Source organism: Triticum aestivum, chromosome 4B (assembly GCF_018294505.1).
Source record: "Triticum aestivum cultivar Chinese Spring chromosome 4B, IWGSC CS RefSeq v2.1, whole genome shotgun sequence".
Classification (NCBI taxonomy): domain Eukaryota; kingdom Viridiplantae; phylum Streptophyta; class Magnoliopsida; order Poales; family Poaceae; genus Triticum; species Triticum aestivum.
The window spans coordinates 34,992,333-35,012,121 of record NC_057804.1 but is presented as its reverse complement, the minus strand read 5'-3'; the positions used below and the strand labels follow the sequence as shown (position 1 = coordinate 35,012,121).

At 47.6% G+C, this 19,789-nt stretch overlaps 2 protein-coding genes and 1 pseudogene across 2 annotated transcripts; 2 read left to right on the top strand and 1 right to left on the bottom strand.

Moving 5' to 3' along the window:
- Positions 1-327: 327 nt before the first annotated feature.
- Positions 328-1,305, bottom strand: LOC123094337 (uncharacterized). Its single transcript, XM_044516366.1, has one exon. It carries the CDS (start codon positions 1,303-1,305, stop codon positions 328-330), a length of 978 nt encoding a protein of 325 aa, XP_044372301.1.
- Positions 1,306-13,391: 12,086 nt separating this feature from the next.
- On the top strand, positions 13,392-15,791 carry LOC123089928 (uncharacterized; annotated as a pseudogene).
- A 2,283-nt stretch (positions 15,792-18,074) lies between these two features.
- Positions 18,075-19,529, top strand: LOC123094336 (chemocyanin). The gene is made up of 2 exons (XM_044516365.1): positions 18,075-18,345; positions 19,009-19,529. Exons 1-2 carry the CDS (start codon positions 18,171-18,173, stop codon positions 19,206-19,208), a joined length of 375 nt encoding a protein of 124 aa, XP_044372300.1. The 5' UTR covers positions 18,075-18,170; the 3' UTR covers positions 19,209-19,529.
- The last annotated feature ends 260 nt before the right edge of the window (positions 19,530-19,789 follow it).

Here is a 19,789-nt window from a genome sequence, read left to right as displayed (position 1 = left end):
TCCTGCGTGCAAAAGTTCAACCGCTATCAATCAATACAACTAAATCTAGAAACCATATCTGCTGTGGCCATATGGCTGCAGCTAAACTGTGCTAGAGTCTTCTGTCCGTCCTGACTGAAGCCGGCAACTACCGTGCGCGGCTGCGTCCTGATGAATCCACCGCCCACGTCGTGCTGCTCCTCCTCGATCGCGGGGGCGGCGGACGATCTTGAGTTGTTGATGCACGCACACAAATCGATAGATCATCCTTCCTTCACGTACTGCATGCTACTCCATGCATGCATATATATCTGCTTCAGCCGCACAAGCATGCATGCCTCACCCGGACTAGCTCCTGGGCGTATCCTGCTCTTCTCCGTGTTTCTTCTCCGGGAGATCCTCTGCGTCTGAGCTGTAGTTCCGAACATGTCCAATCCTCTTGAAGGCCTTGCGATCGGCCAGATCATCGCCGCCGTGGAGCACCTCGTCGTCGGCATGCGCGTTCCTCCGGTACCTGTCGTCGGAGCTCCCTGGCCCGGCTCGCGAGAGCTCTATGGCAGCCTTGGCGGCGGCCGCTGCCGTGGCAGCCGATTCGAACGCGGCCTGCGCCGCCTCTTCCACGTCTTTGAATGTCAGCTTCGAGGCGGCCTTGTCTCCCTCCGGCTGGTTGGCCCGCGGCGTCGCGTGCCGCCGCTCGTCGTCGTCGTGCCTCTTCTTCCTGTGGCCATGGTGGGAACGGCCGTCCGAATCCTCGTGGCCGTAGGAGTCGGCGGCGTCGCTGTGGATGCGCACGGGGATGTCCTTGTCGGCGCCGATCTCAAGGAGCACCATCTGGCGGCTCTCGAGGCTGGGCAGCGCGGTGGAGAGCCGCTGCACGAGCTTGGCGCTGACGCCACAGCCGGCGCGCAGCTCGGCGGCGCCGGACGCGAAGCCCCGGCCGAACCTGGCGGCGAGGAGGGCGCGGGCCTCCTGCAGCTCGGGGAGGTCCCCGCAGCGCGCCGCCGCCTCCCGCAGCTCCTCGGGGCAGTCGCGGTGCGCGTCGTCGAGCAGGGCCGAGCGGTCGGCGAGGAGCGCGCAGTAGGCGTCGAGCAGGAGGAGGGCGTCGAGCGTGCCCCGCTCCCGGATGACCTGCTCGGCGCGGAGGAGGGCGCGGTCCGGGTGGCCCTGCCGCAGCAGCTGCTCCACGTCCCCCCGCGCCTGCGCGCACCGCACCTCCCGGTGCGCGCGCACCACGGCCATCCGCTTCGTGGCGAGGTGCAGCAGGGACTTGAGGCGCGCCGTCTGCTTGGTGGTTCGGCCCAGCAGCACGTCCAGCGTCCTCCCCATCGCCGCCGGTCGAGTCGGTTGGCAACCGCTGGCTGGGCGTGCGGCGTGCTGCTGACGATGGCTGATCGAGCGGAGGGCGCGAGGTGCGTGGTGATCAGGTGGTTTTGGGCTGGTGTTTTATACTACCCCCGTGCGGCGCGGGGTGGCGGGGAGGGGAGGTGTGAGTCGGAAGGAGAAAAATAATTAATTCGGACGCGGGAAGGAGTTGCTTTTCTTCAACTTGTACTACGAAGCTTGGGTGCATGAGCATGAAGAAAACGGCCAAGTAGGCGTGTGGAACATTTTTCTTTTCTTCAACTTGTGAGACACTTTTCGAGTCATGCTCCTCCTCCACGAGTAGTCTCGCTCGCACAAGCGCACGCAGTCGTCCGGCGCTGGAATCTCCAAATCAGCACTCGACCGGCTGCGTGCGTGTGCTCGCGCTTTACGTACAAGTGGCAGGTAGGACTATTCCGGTGCGCCTGATTCCTGTTGCTGATAATAAGAGAGTGTTGTTCCATTCGGAGCGTTGATCCGGCCCAGACAGACCCAAGTGGCCGGAAACCATCGGTCACAAGTCAAACTTCTCCAACGCGAAACGGTCACAACTCACAAGCCCTGACAAGTCTTTCTCTTCTCAGGTTTGCCTAAATTTACACCATCTTGAACTAAAACCACGACCAGTAATTTGAAACGGAGGGAGTAGATCGATAAGCTACTAGTAGCACAAGCAATTAAGTATATAGACGTGTAGTTCAAGAAGAGAGAAAAATAGGCATGTAATGTTCAGTCACTTGTGCGATTTTTGGTTGGTCCCTTCTGGGTTGTTTGGCACTTGTGCCCTGAGCTTTGTATGCCGCTCTTTGTATTTTGATCACACGTAGTTTTCCTGCATGGGTTGAAAATGTACTAATAGTGTGTTCCACTTGATTCAAAAAAAAAAGAGGTGTATTCCACTTTGCTGTTTATCAGTCAGCTACAGGCGATCATCCATGCAACTCATCAGTCTGTCCCCGGCACAGCACCGTGCTCCGTGCTGCGCTACTGGCTCGCTTGTTGTCTTAATGGAAACTAGTAGTATTAGATCAAGAAAGTTCACCAGCTAGCTGTTCAAACCTTTGACATATGGAAGTCAGAGGTGCAGCATTGCCATCTTTGGAGACTTGATTTGGTTTTGCTGCTAATGGATCCTTCTTATTCTTGATGACTTGCATGAACAAGTGCGCTTGCAGATGGTGGTCACAGTACTGAAGTATAGATGAATAAAGAAACGGATAAATAGGCATGTGGATTAGGGACGGCTATTAAGGCAGGGCTAATATGAATCGAAGAATTGGTCACGAGAGCAGAGTATAAACAAACCGCAAAAAAATAGATACGGCACAATTATTAGACTCAAAGTAAACATGTAGGGCGGGTTTTCTAGTTAAGTACATTTCATAAACTGTGGGCAGAAAATATCTTGAACCAAGTCTTTTCGGTACACAACCTGTCTTCTGAGATTATAATAATGTACTACTCCCTCCATCCTAAAATTCTTATCTTAGATTTGTCTAGATGCAGATGTATCTAACACTAAAACGTAACTAGATACATCTGTATTTAGACAAATCTAAAACAAAAATTTTGGGACGAATGGAGTAATTCTCAAACGCAATAAAGTTGTACTACTGTACTTAGGACTTTCTTGATGCCCCACAGTGTACATATGCTAAAAATGCCACATACGAAAAAGTTCATGTGGCAAAGCAGTTAAATCAAGGAGGAGAGAGAGCACTTAGGGCATCTCCAACACCGACTCTCAAACCGTCTTCGAACGTTTTTTGTCATCCAACGTGGTCCTGCATTCGTCCGCAGGCCGTCCGGATGTGTTTTCCCCCATAAATCGGAGACAATGGGAGGGGGGCAGTGGTTGTCGGACTCCGGACCGCTGCCGTGTCCGCGTCTGGATAATTAAATAATAATAAAACAGCAAAACCAGAAAAACAGAAGAAAAATAGGAAAGAAGAGGGAAAAGGCGTAAGAAAACAAATGATAAAAAGTGAAAAGATCAAAGCGAAGCCTCATCTATACCTACTAATAAAGGAAGGTGATGTTTTTGGTTATGTCTGTCATGACATTTGCATAATACCCCTAACCTACTTGGTAAACAACCTGCAGTACTAATTTAATGAGTTTGAATTGTTTTGAAATATGCGGAGAATATTTGTAACAACCTTGACAGTTATTTTTGTATGCGATCATCCAAATGCATGTTGAAAATTTTCGGATAAACACAATGATTATTTTTAAATATACAATGGACCTTACACTATGGACATTTTTTAAAAGTCTCCATGGATAAAATAGTTAAAACAGGAAAAAAATTGTAAAATATATTAAGGAAAGATAATAGAAATTAGTACAAATTATTTAAGAAACGAAGGATAAAGTAAAAGAAAAAGGAGACAAGCTCACGAAGAAAAACCTGCTTGTTTACGGAAAACAGATTGGCTAGTCGGCCCTCGGCCCGGGAAGACCTGTGTCTGAGGCCCACGGCCTACTTATGGCAGCTTCACTTCAGGAGGACGGTTCTAGGCAGAAGCAACACCCTCGCCCGCGCGCGAGCTCGACCTCACGCTAATTTATGTTTTCGTATTTTCGTTAATTATTAAAATGAATATATTTAGATATTGGAATTTTATTACAAAAATGTTAATCATTCATATGCTAAATGTTAAACATATATAAGAAAAATGTTTATTATGTATACGAAAAATGTGCAATATGTATAAAAAAGTAGACATCAAAATATATATCTGAAAAAATGTTAATTATGTATTTGGAAAATTTTGAACATGTATAACATAAAACAATTCTTGAACATACAAAAAATGTGAAATCTGTTGGAAAAAGTGAACATAAAAAATATAACAGCAAAAACTGTTAAACATGTATTTGAAATTTTTAAATAAGTATAAAATATTCCTACTGTATACGAAAAATGTAAAATGTGTACAGAAAATATATCTCAGATTTCTTCAAAAAGTGTTAACCATGAATATTTAAAAAAATATAAACCGATATAGAAATTGTTCGTACTGTATACGAAAATGAGTAACATAGATTAAAAGTTATAAATATACACATATATTTACAGAAAATGTTAAATATGTGTATATAAATGTTTTCGATGTATACAAAAAATGTACATTGTGTATGAACAAATTTTTATTGCCATAAACAATGCTCGCCATGTATTTTAAAAAATGTTGGACATGTATTAAAAAAGGTGTACAAAACATGTATTTAAGATGAAAAAAGAACTTCAGGTACTTTTAAAAATTAGCATGTATAAACAAAATATTTGAAGTGCATGCTTAAAATGTACATTGTGTAATGAAAGAAGTAGACATGCGTGTAAAAAGTAGTAACCGATGAAAAGCGACAAAGAAGCAATGAGAAACAAAGAAAAGCAATGAAAATTGGAAAAGAAACAATAAAATTAGAAAAGGAAACCAATCAAAAAGACTAGAAACAAGAGCAATATAAAAAAACAAAGAAAACCAACAAATTAAAAAAACAAAGATACAAAAAAGAATAAAAAAACAGTGAAAACCGAGAAAGAAACAAAGGACCAAAGAAATCGTAGAATAAAAGAAAGAATAGGGAAAACCCCAATGAAAACCGAGAAAGAAACGGAAAATATCAGTGAAAGTGGCAAAGAAAACAGAAGAAAAAAAACCCAAAGAAAACCAAAAGAAGACAGCAAAAAGAAGCGAAAGAAAACTGACTAAACAATGAACAACACACGATCGATCAAGACAATACGAGCAAATGAACGAAAAAATAGTACCCAAGCGGGACGGCCAGAAACAACCGGGAAAGAAAACCTTCAGGCGAGATGAGAGCTATATCGATATAGCCCTCACGCTCTACATCGACCTCGCAATATGTGATATTTAGCTTTTGCCGGCACACCAAGCTTGTATGCATGGTTTTTCCAATTTTATTTTGGTCGGGGTACACCCACAACATATTTAATGGATCGCGATAATTGTGGCCTCACTATTTTTTCCTTCCATTCAGCCCTGCCACATGGGCAAGTCACCCATGTAATCATAAGTTACATCTTTTGCAATAATTTATCCATGTAACCATGCCAACAAAAGTTTTGTGTGGTCACGGGTCATATATGTGTTGGACACTTGGAGCAAATCTATATAGTTCGTGCATATTTTTGTTAAACAAATGGTATTCCGTTAACTTCAACCCCAACAAAAATCTCCTTTTGTATATCATTTATCACATGATTCATATATTTTGATTAAAATGTATAGCGAGAACACTATTACATTTGCTTTTGCATTAGTTTTCATTATTATTGTACCACCTTATTTATGCAGGGCATCATCTAGTTATAAAATATCCACTCAAAAAAAACTGGAAATCTTTATGTACTTACAGAAGTTGTTCATCTATTCTTTTTAAAGATTGATCATGTATTATTGTTGAATTGAAAAATTGTAAGTCTTTTTAAAAGGCTGGCTCAACTAGAACTTTTTGTATGTATTTTATAAAAATGTTTGTGCAATTTTTAGAAGTGCTCATGTATTTTATATAAAAACAATCACATAATTTTATAAGTGTTCATACATTTTACGAAATGCTCACTTAATTTTGTAAGTGTTAAGACTTGAGACATTAAAAAAATCATGGGTGGACAGCGGTGTAGTCCAAGGCGGGCAGGCGGGTTCGTGGGGTAGGATATGACCCGTGAACCCGCCTACTCATCCCTATGAATGCACGAACGCATATCCTACCCATATGAATAGACTGAGCCGGCACGTCATCTCAAGATTGACAAATGTGGCATAGACGTCACATTTTCTCTCACTGGACGCACCTTGCCGGAAGGCTTAAAATAGATTCAGAAAGTACGAGCAGCGGTATCTTAAGTTCAGAAATTTTTACCCCGTGGGTTGGAATATCACTCTTCTTCTAATGATCCAGTCACATATTTTTGACACGTGATCTGATTCATGACGCACGGCCCTACTCGCAACAACTCCACGCGATCGTACGTACTAGGAGGAGTAGCCAACACAAGTTTTCAATCGCTATGCATCGCGCGGCACGGCAAGCAAACTGGTGAAGCATCACGCGCACGGTGGTGAGCGGGGCGCTCGCAAGCACCCTCCGTGCACCCTCACACCGACCCCCCTCCACTACCGTTCGCTCGCTGGCCTGCACGGTGGCATGATTGCGTCGCGTCCTCTTCCCCATGTTCCAAGGACAAAAGCCGACGACGGGCCGGCGACCCGCGCGGCCATCCGGCTCGACTTGACATGCCCCCCACCTCCACCCTCCCGACTGGCCTGGGTAGTGCGCGGTCGAGATCGGCTGATCGACGTGTACTATGGTGATGGCGTGCGTGCGCGCGGGTCGTACGTGGTTGGTTGTTCGCGGATGTTTAACCAGGTGGAACTACGTGGAGCGCTGGCTCGCTAGTGCCCGGCACATCAGGGAGCTGGAAGCGTCTCACTGATTCTTCAGATGTGTGTTCGGTGGTACTAGTTGAGGTCCCTACGTGGCATCGAACATGGCGCAATCTTTTGGCAGAGGCCACTAATCCAATCGTAGTAGCTTATCTTTGTGAATGATGTGTGGGAAGGGCTCAAGGCATTGCACGTCAATCTTGTCTGCATCTTGTCGGTTGCCGTTGCCCGTCGTGCCGATTACTTCTGGGAGTGAAGTCGTTGTCGAGTTCGTGGCTCCGTTGCTGCAGATTATGCCCGAGCTGCAGAAGCTTTGTGGGGAGCCCCACTTCGCCTATTTCGATGGTGCTTCCTAAGGGCATCTACAACGCAGGCACTTAGAGGACGTGCTAGGCTTTGATTCCTGACCGTTTTGATGTAATCCGGTTCGATCCTGGGATTTTGGCTGGCGTCGATGCCAAGTCTGTCGTCGGGCGCCTGGTCTTTTTTTTCTTTGCATGCACCTTTCTAATGAGTACAATCCCTATCCTCGAGCCAAAAAATCGATTCGGTTAGCGCCTGAATAGGCGCCCGTGCGTTGGGCTAGCGGACTCTTCCTTCCATTTATTTTCCTTATTTAATTAGTTGAATGTTCTAAGCGCCTGCATAGGCGCCTCTCCATTGTAAATGCCCTAAGAAGACAGGGTCGCTTGGTGGGGACTTGGTGATGCAGACTGCGACCACACCGTTGTCGTTGGAGTCCAGTCAGCCACTCGCCTATGTGGAACGTGAAGGTTTGGATGTTGCTATTACTCTCTCATCTGAGGTTGTTGCCCGGGTGGCATCCGTGGGTGCGAGGTTGATGAGATATATGATTTGGTAGCTACTTCCGAGGCGCCGAAGCACATGCGGTCGCCCATTTTTGACCGTGACGCTATGTTGACATGCATTGACGAGGTGGTCTTTGTGAAAAAGCTTGACCGTTTGCTCGCCTCCTTGGAGGCAACTTGTCCTAGATCTTGCAATGTGATTGCTTGCCTCCTCATGGATGAGGTTTCTACAGGCAAAATAAAGAAGGTGAAGAAGGCTCTCAGGAGCATAGGCAAGAAGAGTGGCGCCATTGATAAGGCGTCTGCGGCTGCTTAATGGAGAATACTCGGTCTCTTCGTCCTCCATCTCCGAGTGGCTCGTCTCCGTGGATTTCTTGGCGTCTGATGTGTTCAACATTGGTTTTGTTGAGGGTTTCTTTGTGACATAGAAGTGCCAGGGTTTGTGATTGTTGCGTGTTATGTATGTTTGTCGGGTTGACCGTGAGGTCATGGAGTCTCTTTGTTGGCAAGTAGTCCACTTGTGATCTATATGTATCGATTTTTGCCCGGTTTTCTGTTAATTAACCGGCCAATTCTCTTCTTATTAATTAATCAATGAGGCAAATCTTTTGCCTTCATTTCGAAAAAATAATCTTGTCTGCAATATGCAAAAAGTTGCGCATCTTTCTGTAAGAAAGGCAGCCAGAGACAACAGTTGGGCGTCCTAAACAAGTTCTGAAACACTTGTTGTTCATTACTCCCTACATTATGGTATCATATACAGAGTACAAAATAAAGACACCCACAATCAAATCATTATAAGAGATGAATAAAACACTATGATTAAGTCGACTTCTTCCAAATCAACATTTTCAAGAAGGGATACACGACCTTGGGCCATCATGATCGCCAATTCGCCATGACATGCACACAAGTTTGAATTCAAGTTGTGCGGTGTGGACCTGAACGGTGTAGAATCACAGACGCAATCTTCTCGTCGTCTCCATTGTTTTGTCAAACATCAGGTCGGCGCCGGCGACTCCGGGCCCCATTGCTCTTACTACCCAACCAGAGTGCGCTTTTACGAAAGGCGACCGCTAGGCGCCGGCGGACCGGCGCAATGGTTCGGCCGGTCGCATCTGGCACGTCGGTTTGTCTTTTTGCCTACCGTCAGATCAATCTTTGAATCATTTTTTTCTCAACAAAAATCACATCCAATCCAAACACAGCCGTTCATGTTGGACACCCACCATGGACGCTTCGAAGTCTGACCTTCACCAGCTTGCCGCCGGTCGTCGTCCTCGTCGCCGGTCGCCGGTCGCCGTCCTCGCCGTCGGTCGACATCCTCGCCGCTGGTCGCCTGTAGCCATCCTTGTCGCCGGTCGCCGTCCATCGTAGTCGTCGTCGTCGTAGCACCGCGATCCCATCGGCTGCAGCTCCCGGTATCGACGCTCGCCACCATCGTCTCCATGCCACGCCGATTGAAGCTTTTTTCCATGCCGGTAGAAGCTTTTCCTGCGCCGGTTGGAACTTTTTCCATGGTTTGAAGCTTTTATCTTCACCCATTGAAGCTTTTCCATGGTTGAAGCTTTTCACACAACGGTTGAAGCTTTTTCCATCAACAGTTCCAGCTTCCGTGGTTTCATGGTGGCCGGTCCACAAATTCTGTCGCCTTCGATTGAAGCTTCCTATGACGCTGGCTGTAGCATTTTTTGGTAATGTTTGCAGTTCCTTCAGCGCCATTCACAACCTCCTCTTTCTTTCTCTCTTTGAGTGGATCCAGCAATAAGTCGGATCCAACAAAAATAGCGAAAATGGGGTAGTACCAAAAACAAAGACGGTGGTAGCAAAATACAAAGACCATGGTAGCAAAACTTGAAGTGGTTCCAGCAAAATATGATGGATCCAGCAAAAAAATAAAAAAGGGGATGGTAGCAAACACTAAAGACGGCAGTAGCAAAACTCAAAGACCATGGTAACAAAAGAGATGGATCTAATTAAGCAAAAAAAACCAAAAAAGATGGACTGCAACGGTGGTAGCAAAATACAAAACGATGGTAAAAAAAATTTGAACTGGATGCAGCAAAAAGCATTCAAAAGGATGTGGATGCTAGCAGAAAAAAGCTCCTGATTCAGCAAAACAAGAAACCAGAATGTAGCAAAAAATACCGCCGATTGAAGCTCATGCCGACACCGATTCCAGCATCCCATTCGCTCGTGGTTTTAGCACCTACCGCCGAGGTGTGTGGCGGTAGGGTCTGGGCATTTATAAATCGCACAGCCGCCCGCCCCACCCCACCCTCTTATCCCCCCCCCCCACTCAGCCGCCCCCTTTCTTCTTCCTCTCGCCCCCTCTCTCATCTGCTTCACTCCCTCCTCGGATCTTCTTCATTTCTTCACCGTTTTTGCGGATCGAGGTGCCCCTTAACCCAGAAACGTAAGCTCCTCCGACCCCCCCCCCCAATTACTTTGAGTCAAATCACTCCCCTTTTTGTAGCCTAACAATGATTTATGTGTTCATGTTCATGTTAAAAATCATAATGAACCCTACTTTAGTTGATATGATGAAACTTGGTGATTGCATCTAGATAATACAAGTTAGGTGATGATCCTTGGTGATGAATCATGATGAACCCTAATCGATATTTTTTGACCACATGATGAACCCTAATTCATATTTCCTAGGTTTAGATATTTTTGTGAGGTGATGAACCCTAATTGATATTTCTAGATGATACAAGTTAGGTTTAGAAATTTTGACCATATGATGAAGCCTAGGTTTAGAGTTTTGACCATATGATGAACCTTAGGTTTAGATTTTTTTTGTAGATGATGAAACTTAATTTGTGTGATGCATCCATATGATTAGGTACCCGACCTTCCCCGAGCACACCTCGTCTGCCATGCCGCTGTCGTACGTGTACGGGTCCTTCCCCAAGCTGCTGCAGCCGGTGGAATTTGTCTCAGACGAGGTCCTAGAGGAGACGAGGGCAAGGCGGTGGCAGGAGAGGGCAGAGCGGATCTTCGACGATGTCAAGTGTTGGTCGCAGAGTGTGAAGGAGTGGAAGAGTGTGATGGCAGAGATGGAGGCAGATCCAAATATCTCCCGTCTCCGCCGAGAAGAGACCAGTGAAGCTGCCAAACAACACTCCAACTAGGAGCTGCACAATTTGGGCCGGAGAATCTACTTCAAGAGCAATGCGGAGGAGAGAGCCAGGATGCCGCCCACAAGTGCATCGGCTTTCGACATCATCAACCGGGGTAGAGCGGAGGCGAAAACTCCAGCGGGCAAGGCAAGGTGGGATTGCTTGAATGGTCGGATGTCGACCAGCGTTCCGCCTCCGCCTGAACCGGTGGATCCGCTGCCTTATCTGTCTCCACGGCCAGGCCTAACATACGAGGAGGTCTAAACTTGTCTGAAGAACTTGTTGCACCATTTGTTGGCTTTCCGAAAGCTTTTTACAAAACTAATTGCCGTTAGTTGGGGTTGTCAATGTGGATAAGTTTGCTATTTGCTACTTATGAAACTATGTGTAAACTATGTGGACAAGTTTGTTATTTGGCCCCTTTATTAATATGTGAGCTCATATTTTGCTATTTGTGAAACTTTGTGAAACCTGGTGATAAAACTTTACAAAAGAAACAATCACTAAAACTTGTAAAAAAACAAATCCACAGGACCTACCGCCAAGCCATCCGGCGGTAGGGTTCAATAACATACCGCCATGGACCATGGCGGCAGGCCCTTTTCCACGTCAGCACGAGCAGACGGCCGTCAGTCGCCGTCAAGGGACCTATCGCCAGAGCCCATGGCGGTAGGTCGTGCAAGCCTACCGCCGCGACCCCTGGCGGTAGGCAAAAGGGTCAGATCCCGAAATTTTTCAGAGGGGGGTTAGATCTTGAATTTGTTAGCCAAAAGGGTCAAAACACGAAATTCGGCCTCGCGCGCCACGGCAAGCAAACTGGTGAAGCATCACGTGCACGGTGAGCGGGGCGCTCGCAAGCACGCTCTGTGTTCCCCGGTGACACACACCGTCACATCACACACTCACACGGAGCGAACCTCCTCCACTACCGATCTCGCTTGCCTGCACGGTGGCATGATTGCATCGCGTCCTCTTCCCCACTCTTTTGATCCCTTCTTTCCGCCAACTGGTCCTTCTGATTCTAATAGTTGTTCCCTGTGATTGAGAGATTTGTTCTTAGTGATTGTGAGAGTACTTCCGTGTGATCAGTACCCCTCCCCGCGGATCTCTATGAGAACGGAGTGGCCTTGCGTGAACAAAGAATAGAGATGGTCACGTGGTGGCAGTGGCGGAGCTTGATGAAGATTGTTGCAGGGGCGAATAAGATAAGTTATGCATGAACTCTGAGAAATCTTTGATATTAAAGCCTAATAATATTAGAGGCACACTTAAGAGTTTTCCTAGAGTGGGGGGGGGGCAATGGCCCCCTTTGGCCCCCATGAAGCTCCATCATTGCCTGATGGCTTTTGGTTCGTCATGTGGATGTCCAAACACGGGTCCGTGTTGGATAACTCGGTCTGAACGGTTGCGGACTATTTGATGGTCTGTGTTGGAGATGCCTTAAGTCCCATATTTCCAATACAAGAGGAGCCACACCTAAAAGGTGGAATAGCAATTTTTGAACCAAATTTGGGAACTTGCATCTGTTGATGAGTTCCTTTTTAATATATCTCCGTATACAATACAACCGGACGTGAATTATGCGTGTATTCCAGAGGTAACAACCTCCAAGCAGTCCATCTCCGTGAAGACATTAGCGAAGGCTACGATCTTTGCAAAACGGAAGCCATCACAGAGAGCCAATGCTTCAACAATCATCGGGTTCGTAACCCCATCATGGGGTTGGTACCAAGCTCCCAAAAACCATCTAGCCGATTGAGCACCCCCCCCCCCTTCTGAACATGTCGGAGCGGCAACTACGGGGTCGAGGTGCAAGCATGACATGTGGTAGGTGGTTTCTTTGGCGATCATTCGCGACGCTAGCTTGACATAGTTCTTCCTCATAGCTCGTTGTCAGGATCGAAGATGCGTTGTCACCGCCACTGGTGACTGATTGCTTGCGACGACTCTTCATGTGGCTTACCACCATCTTTCTTTTGCGAGCTTAGTCAGCAATCGCATGTGGTGAAGTCGGAGTCACTTGCTCGAGGAGAGGTAATGACTATGATGTCTATGTGCAACCTCAACGAGGTTTCCATCGCAGCGGTGTTTGTGATGCATCTTGTGCGTGTGCCCAATTAGCGGGTTGTGATGGTTTTCATCTGATATTAAATTAATTACCCAGACAAACCTCTTGTGTTTAATTAACAGGCTGAGCCTGAAGGCTCAGGTTTCAAAAAGGAAAAAAAAATTGTCTACAATATGCAAAATTTGCGCACCTTTCTGTAAGAAAGGCAGCCACATACAACAGTCAGGCAGAGATGCGTTTAGAGCATGTACAACCCCGCTGAGCAAATCTCATCCCTCAAACGTTAGCGGATCCGTCCGGTGAGTGTTCCCGTGTTTTTTTTTGGACACTATTTGTCCGTGCATGCAGCCATATTCCTCATTTTTTTTCTTGCACATCTGTTCACTTGCATTCATTGAGAGATGAACAAAGAGAGAAAAGAATAAAGAAAGAGAAAATGTGATCCGGCATGGACCGCATGTACATGGCAGACTGACCTGCGTGCTCGATAGCATCCGCGAGCCCTCATATTTTTATTATATTTCGTCTCAATACGATGATTTGTGGATAGCCTGGCCATATAAAAATAATATCAGACACGCGATTGGATCAATTTTTTCCCCTCTCTCTTCTGTCCGCTACCTGAGTCATGGACAAAAGTTTGAATTCAGCTTGTGCAGTGCAGTGTGGACCTGAACGGTGTAAACACACACGCAATTTTCTTGTCGTCTCCATTGTTTTGTCAGACATCAGGTCGGTGCCGGCGACTCCGGGCCCCATTGCTCTTGGAGGTAATAGCACCAGGAGTCCTACAACTTGTCCTAGATGTGATGATCTAGTCCAAAACTTGCAAAAGCAAACTATTGCATCCTACAACTTGCAGCCAATGTGCAAATTTAGTCCTAGCCAATCAGACGATGACAAGTGGAGCCTAGTCAGCACAGCCGGTCAGCGCCGCACTTTTTGCAATTACCCCCCTCGCCTTAGCACAAAATAACCCGCACTACACCTCACAAAGCACCTCACAAAGCACGCTGTCGACTATCGACCGTCCGTCAGACAGCGCAGGGGCCACTGCTGCTCCTTCCCTGGCGCTGTTCCTTCCACGACGCCGCAGGAGTTGGTAATTTTCCTACCCAATCAATCAAATCCTGCCATATGCATCAGTTCAGTCAACTAAGGGAGGAGACAATCAATTCCGAGAATAATTAATCAAATCCTGCCTAATATTACCTGCCTAGATCAATCAAGGGAGGAATCAATCAATTCAGAGAACAATTAATCAAATCCTACTCAGATCAATATCACCTGCCCAATTTTCAGTCAATCAAGGGAGGAAATTGTTGCTGTTTTGAAGTAATCAAGGCAGGAAATTGCTACTGACAAATTGGTTCCAGTATTATTGGAAACAATCATTTTGTTTCTGTTTTTGAAGTAACCATAAATCACTTCACAGGGCTAGTGTATAGCAGAATTAACACAGGGAGGAATCAATCACTTCACTGTTGATTTGTGTGCAGAATTTGTAACTGACAAATTTCACAGTGATCAATTTGGATGGCGTGCAGAATTCCTGTGTATGACAGTTTCAGAAATTGTAATTTGTGTGCAGATCAGAAGGTCATCAGTTCGAACCTTCTTGGGCCCTTTTGTTTTAAATTTTCTTCCTTGCTTTCTTCAAAGAAACATGGTGATGAATGGTCAAGATTTCATCATTGCTGCCATAAGGGCAACAAGCTGGGGCTAGCTCACTATGAATATACTGTTAAATGAAATTCTGTTCACTATGTAAATGGTCAGATTTTGCAAGCATGATTTATCAGATTGTAATGTCATGATTTGTCAATATGTGAATGTTTTCAGTATGCTGCTGTACAAAAGCTGAAAAATTAATTCAGTTAAAGCAGAAATGCAGAGTGTATGTAACAGAAAATTCAGCTAAAGAAGAAGTGTAGAGTGTATGTAACAGAAAATTCAGTTATATTGAAACACGAATGTTTTCAATATGTTGCTGTACAGTGTATGCATATTTTCATTGGACAACGCATAGATAGACCAACGCATAGATAGACCAATTGTGAGACCAAGAGAATTTAGCTAACACTGGATAGATATGTCTCCTTGCAACAATCTCTAAGCTAATACTGGACAGAGATATCTTAGCTCTTAGCTAACACTGGACAGAGATATCTTAGCCCTTAGCTAACACTGGACAGAGATGTATGCTTGCTTCAGTTAAACTAGAAGTGATGTTGACAGCACACTTTACTAGGGTACATCTCAGTTTACAAGAGTACATCTCACATTCACTAAAATTCAGTAATCAGGGAAGAAGTGGTTCAGAGACTACGCACATTCAGTAAATTCAGTAAACATGAAGTAGAGAAGAGCGGTTCAGACCCAAGCTGTAGGCGTTGGTGATGGAGATGACCCAGGCTGTAGGACTTGGCGATGATCTGCAGCAGAGGATAGAATTTGTAGCGGCCGCCGCTGATAACTAGATCTTCAACTGCCAGATCATGTGGTAGCTTCAGGTCTCCAGCCCCTGCGACACGCTTAACCATAAGATATCCTCTTCATGCTATGCAGATTTCAGTCCGTCCCGCGGCAGCACTCCGGTCCATCAACCCAGGACGTAGACCGTGATGAGCAACGTCTTTCTACCTGACAATGCCGCGCACAGCCCAATTCTTCAGAGGCTTCTCCGACCGGACGGAGAAAACTAGCCGACCTACTGCAAGAGGCGACGCGGAACGACACCGGAGAGAGTGCCGCCGCTGCCGCTGCCGGAGAGCCAGACAGCAGCAAGAGCGGACAGCAGTCCGTCGCTGCAGCAGCTGGGAAGTCTGTGTCGGAGCCCAGCTCCGGCTGCAGCACGGAGCCGACACCGGTGAGGGAGGCCAGGAGCCGGAAAGAGCGGGCCTGGTACGCCGGCCGCTGCTGCCTACCGACCTTCGTCCACAGCCTGGCTCTAGATGAGGAGGGGCGGCAGAAGACGGGCCCTTGCCCCTGCGCTGTCTGACGGACGGTCCGCAGTCGACAGCGTGCTTTGTAAGGTATAGTGCGGGTTATTTTGTGCTAAGGCGAGGGGGGTAATTGTAAAAAGTGCGGCGCTGACCGGCTGTGCTGACTAGGCTCCACTTGTCGTCGTTTGATTGGCTAGGACTAAATTTGCACCTTGGCTGCAAGTTGTAGGATGTAATAGTTTGGTTTTGCAAGTTTTGGACTAGATCATCACATTTAGGACAAGTTTCAGGACCTGCGGTGCTATTACCTCTTGCTCTTGCTACCCAACCAGAGTGCGCTTTTACGGAATTCCTGAACATGGTTCGGTTCTTACGCATAGCTGCCTCATACAGAGACCCAAAATCCAGACACGATCACATGACTTGCTTTCAACTAGCCTCTTTTTTCTCTCTCGTTTTCCGGAGCCGAACATTCAACCATAGATACGCCGCTGGCGTACGTTGTGGGAGTGCGCCCAAGCCGCTTGCCTCCACTGTGAATCTGTGATTTGAAAATTGACGATAGCTAGAGTACTGACTTCGATCGGGGACACGTATTGAAAAGGCCGGGCTTTGCATGCGTGATTAATTTCTTCGGGGCCTTCGCATTAGCATACAAGATTATGAAAAGGAGTATGAGAAGGAGAGCGGTGTTTTGGCTCCTAGGTGCATATGCATCACATTTTAAAAAGTTAAAAAATTTGGAACAAAAATTCCACGTGTATATCCGGACATTTTATGTGCGTTCACAAGGTTTCGGTGAAAAACGACGTTTTTTGTGGCTTGTGTAAAAAAGATAAAGAAATGCCTCATGAATAGTTAGAATGAAGCATCAGAAATTGTCTTTTTTACACAAGCCATAAAAAACGTCTTTGGCTCCTAGGTGCATACAGAATTAGGTTTTCCTGAAGCAAGATCTCGTTGGTGTTCGTCTACGTTCGTGTGTCTTCAGATTGGATCCTTCCGATCTATGTTATTCTTCGTCTGCGGCGATTGCTGTTCTGGTGCGTTGGTCCTATGGGGCCTTAGCACGACGACTTCCCGACTGTCTACTACAACAAGTTGTGCCCGACTCTGATGATGGAGGGGCGATGACGGCGGCGCGCCTTCGGCTCGCTTCAGTGCTTGTAGTCGTCACTAGGTGGTCTACGGATCTGGATGTAATTTTTATTATTTCTACTATTCGTTGTACTGCCATGATTGAAGATGAATAGATCGAAAGATTTCCTGCAAAAAAAAAGCAAGTCTCAGTGTATCTGGCGTACGTGATGGGAGTGCGCCCAAACCGCTTGCCTCCATTGTGATTTGAAAATTGAAGATACGTAGCTAGACTACTCCAGAAAGACTTCGATCGGGGGCACGTACGGGTTGACCCGGGCTTGCATGCTTGATTTCTTCGGCGCCTTCCCATTAGCATATACTACCATTACAAAAAGGAGTAGCAGAAGGACAAAATTAGGTTTTCTGGAAGCAGGAGGAGTATGTTCAAAGCAAGTCTCAGTGTAGTTGGCGAACGTGATGACTGATGCGGAGCTTTCAATTCTGCACTGAGCTCTTGCTGTGTTTATGGCACCAGTACTACGTACTTACGTAGTGCTCACATGCCTAGCTGCATGCATGCTGCAGTGCAAGAAAAACATTCACTTAATTAACTGTACGCATGAAAAATAAATCTAGTACCTACTACATGCATGGAGTATATCACAACTGCATGCATGCAGTAAGTGTGTCGTGTACGCTCAACCCTGAAATTAAGGAGGACTGACCTCCCCTCCCGGTTGAACTCGCCGAATCCACTTGACCTAACTCGAAGGTCGGAGCATGCACGCATGGTCGAAATGGAAACGTACCGGACGGCCTCCGACGGACAGCGAAACAGCTCGGCGTCCTCTAGCTTAGCCAGCTCCCCGTCGACCGGGTCTCCCTTCTCCTTTCCATTCCCATCGATCAGCGTTCAGCAGCACCGTTCACTCGCCGCTTTCCACGCTCGCTTGACTAACTTCACGATCCATTTGCCCTGCCAGTAAACTAAGCCGGTCCAGAGGTATGGCCACCTCCATGTTGGGTTTGGGTGGTTGGCCGGTTTCAACCCAAGTAAATTCCTCTACGACCACCAACCTTGCCCAGCTAGGAAGCCCGGTGTGGGCTCTCCCCTTAGGCTTGGACCCGCACCGGCACGGCACTGCACGGCTTCCACAATGGCTCGACGTTCACACGCGCCGCGCCGCTGTGGCAACCCGTGTGGTAGCAGCCACACTCTTGGCCTCTCAGTCTTTGCCATGCGCTGGCACGGTGGGTGGCCGCCTATAAAAGGAGGCCCCGAGCACCACCACCCACCCAAGCCTCCACTCGTACCCACGCACTCCTCCCAGTCTTCACTTCCTCTGCTCCTGCACCCCCCTTCCCGAGCTCAGCAGCTAGCCATGGCGCAGGGAAGCGGCAGCGCTACCGCCGTGCTCGTGCTGGTCCTCCTCTGCGTGCTCCTCCACGGCGACTTCGCCGAGTCCAAGGTGTACACCGTCGGCGACCGCGCCGGCTGGGCCCTCAGCTCCGGCGGCTGGCCCAGGGGCAAGCGCTTCCGCGCCGGCGACGTGCTGCGTGAGTGCTCGCCCTCCCACCCATGCGTGCCACGTTAATTACTTTCTTCTTCCAGCTTCACTCTCGTCTCGCACTACGCTACAAGCTCGATCACGGCAAGCATAGCTAGCTAGGGTCCCGTTGCCCTCAGTAGTCAGTAGAGCAGACGTAACATGTCTGTGGCAAGAGTACGCCATGCACTGTGGGTCGTGCATGCTTGCTGAGTCGCATTCGCTGCCAAGAGAAGAGACGCATGCGCGCCTCAGTGCTCCACTGCGGTGAAAAAGAGTGACTTTTCACTCCGACGAGCCGGGAAACGCCACGCGGGCTTCCTTGCGCCACTATAGCAACACTCTGGGACGGAGCCAGGAAATTTTGCTAATGGATTCGCTAAGGGTTTAAGTATGAATTAACTATTGTATGCAGTGGTGGAGTTTGCTAGAAATTTCCATATAATCTCGCTAAAAAAAATATCTGATCCATGGTTGGGGGCCAATGCCCCCCTCCCCCCTCATAACATTATTCGAAGGGGTCATTCTAGACCTTCTATGTAGGTGGCAGATAAATTCTATTGGGTTCACTTGAACCCAACCTTTCTACGCTGGCTCCGCCGTTGGCAACACTGTTTATTTTCTCGTACGTCCGTGCTAACTTGTGGGCTGAAATAAATGTACGTGGGTGCAGTGTTCAGGTACGGGCGCGGGGCTCACAACGTGGTGGCGGTGAGCGCGGCGGCGTACAAGTCGTGCAGCGCGGCGAGGGGCGGCAGGACGTACAACTCCGGCAGCGACCGCGTCACGCTCTCCCGCGGCACCAACTACTTCATCTGCAGCGTCCCCGGCCACTGCCAGGCCGGCATGAAGATGGCCGTCACCGCCGCGTGATCCGTCTCTCCGACCACCGGCCAGCCGGCCGGCCGGTGCTTATTAATCAACTTTAGTTTACTTTCCGTCTTCGATTTACTGAAGCTACGAACTGCATGATGCGTAGTACGTGTTCAAATAAAATGCCCGCGTCCCGGCTCTCGAGTTCGTGGGTGTTGGGCCGTCTGGCCGCTTGGTACTAGCTCGAGAGAAATTAATAGAGCGTGTTTTGTGTGCAGTGCACGTGAGCAAAGGAATAACTCTGGTGTTCCGGTTGTGTGTGCTTTAATGCTTGTATATCAGATTTTTGAGTTGTTGTGTGATTACTCATCCGTTTCTTTTTACTCTGTGCATAAGTTATGTTTAAGGCCGAGCACTCCTTTGGCTTGGCCGCGGCCGCCGGCTAAATTCGCTGCATGGACGGTGCTTTCATGTAGGAGGACGGGTCTGCTGCGGTGGGTATGATCCTTCGGCGTCAAGATGGAAGTGTAATCTTTACAGCATGCAGGTGTATATTCAATTACAACGACGCATTGAAAGCGGAACTGCATGCGATCACGCAAGGCATGGCACTAGCCGTGCAGCATTCTTGCATGCCAATT

Excerpts from the sequence above, each read along its gene's own strand:
- LOC123094337 (XM_044516366.1), bottom strand. The coding sequence starts at position 1,305 with ATGGGGAGGACGCTGGACGTGCTGCTGGGCCGAACCACCAAGCAGACG.
- LOC123094336 (XM_044516365.1), top strand. The coding sequence starts at position 18,171 with ATGGCGCAGGGAAGCGGCAGCGCTACCGCCGTGCTCGTGCTGGTCCTC. Across the intron at positions 18,346-19,008 it reads CCGCGCCGGCGACGTGCTGC|TGTTCAGGTACGGGCGCGGG; the intron begins GTGAGTGCTCGC and ends ACGTGGGTGCAG.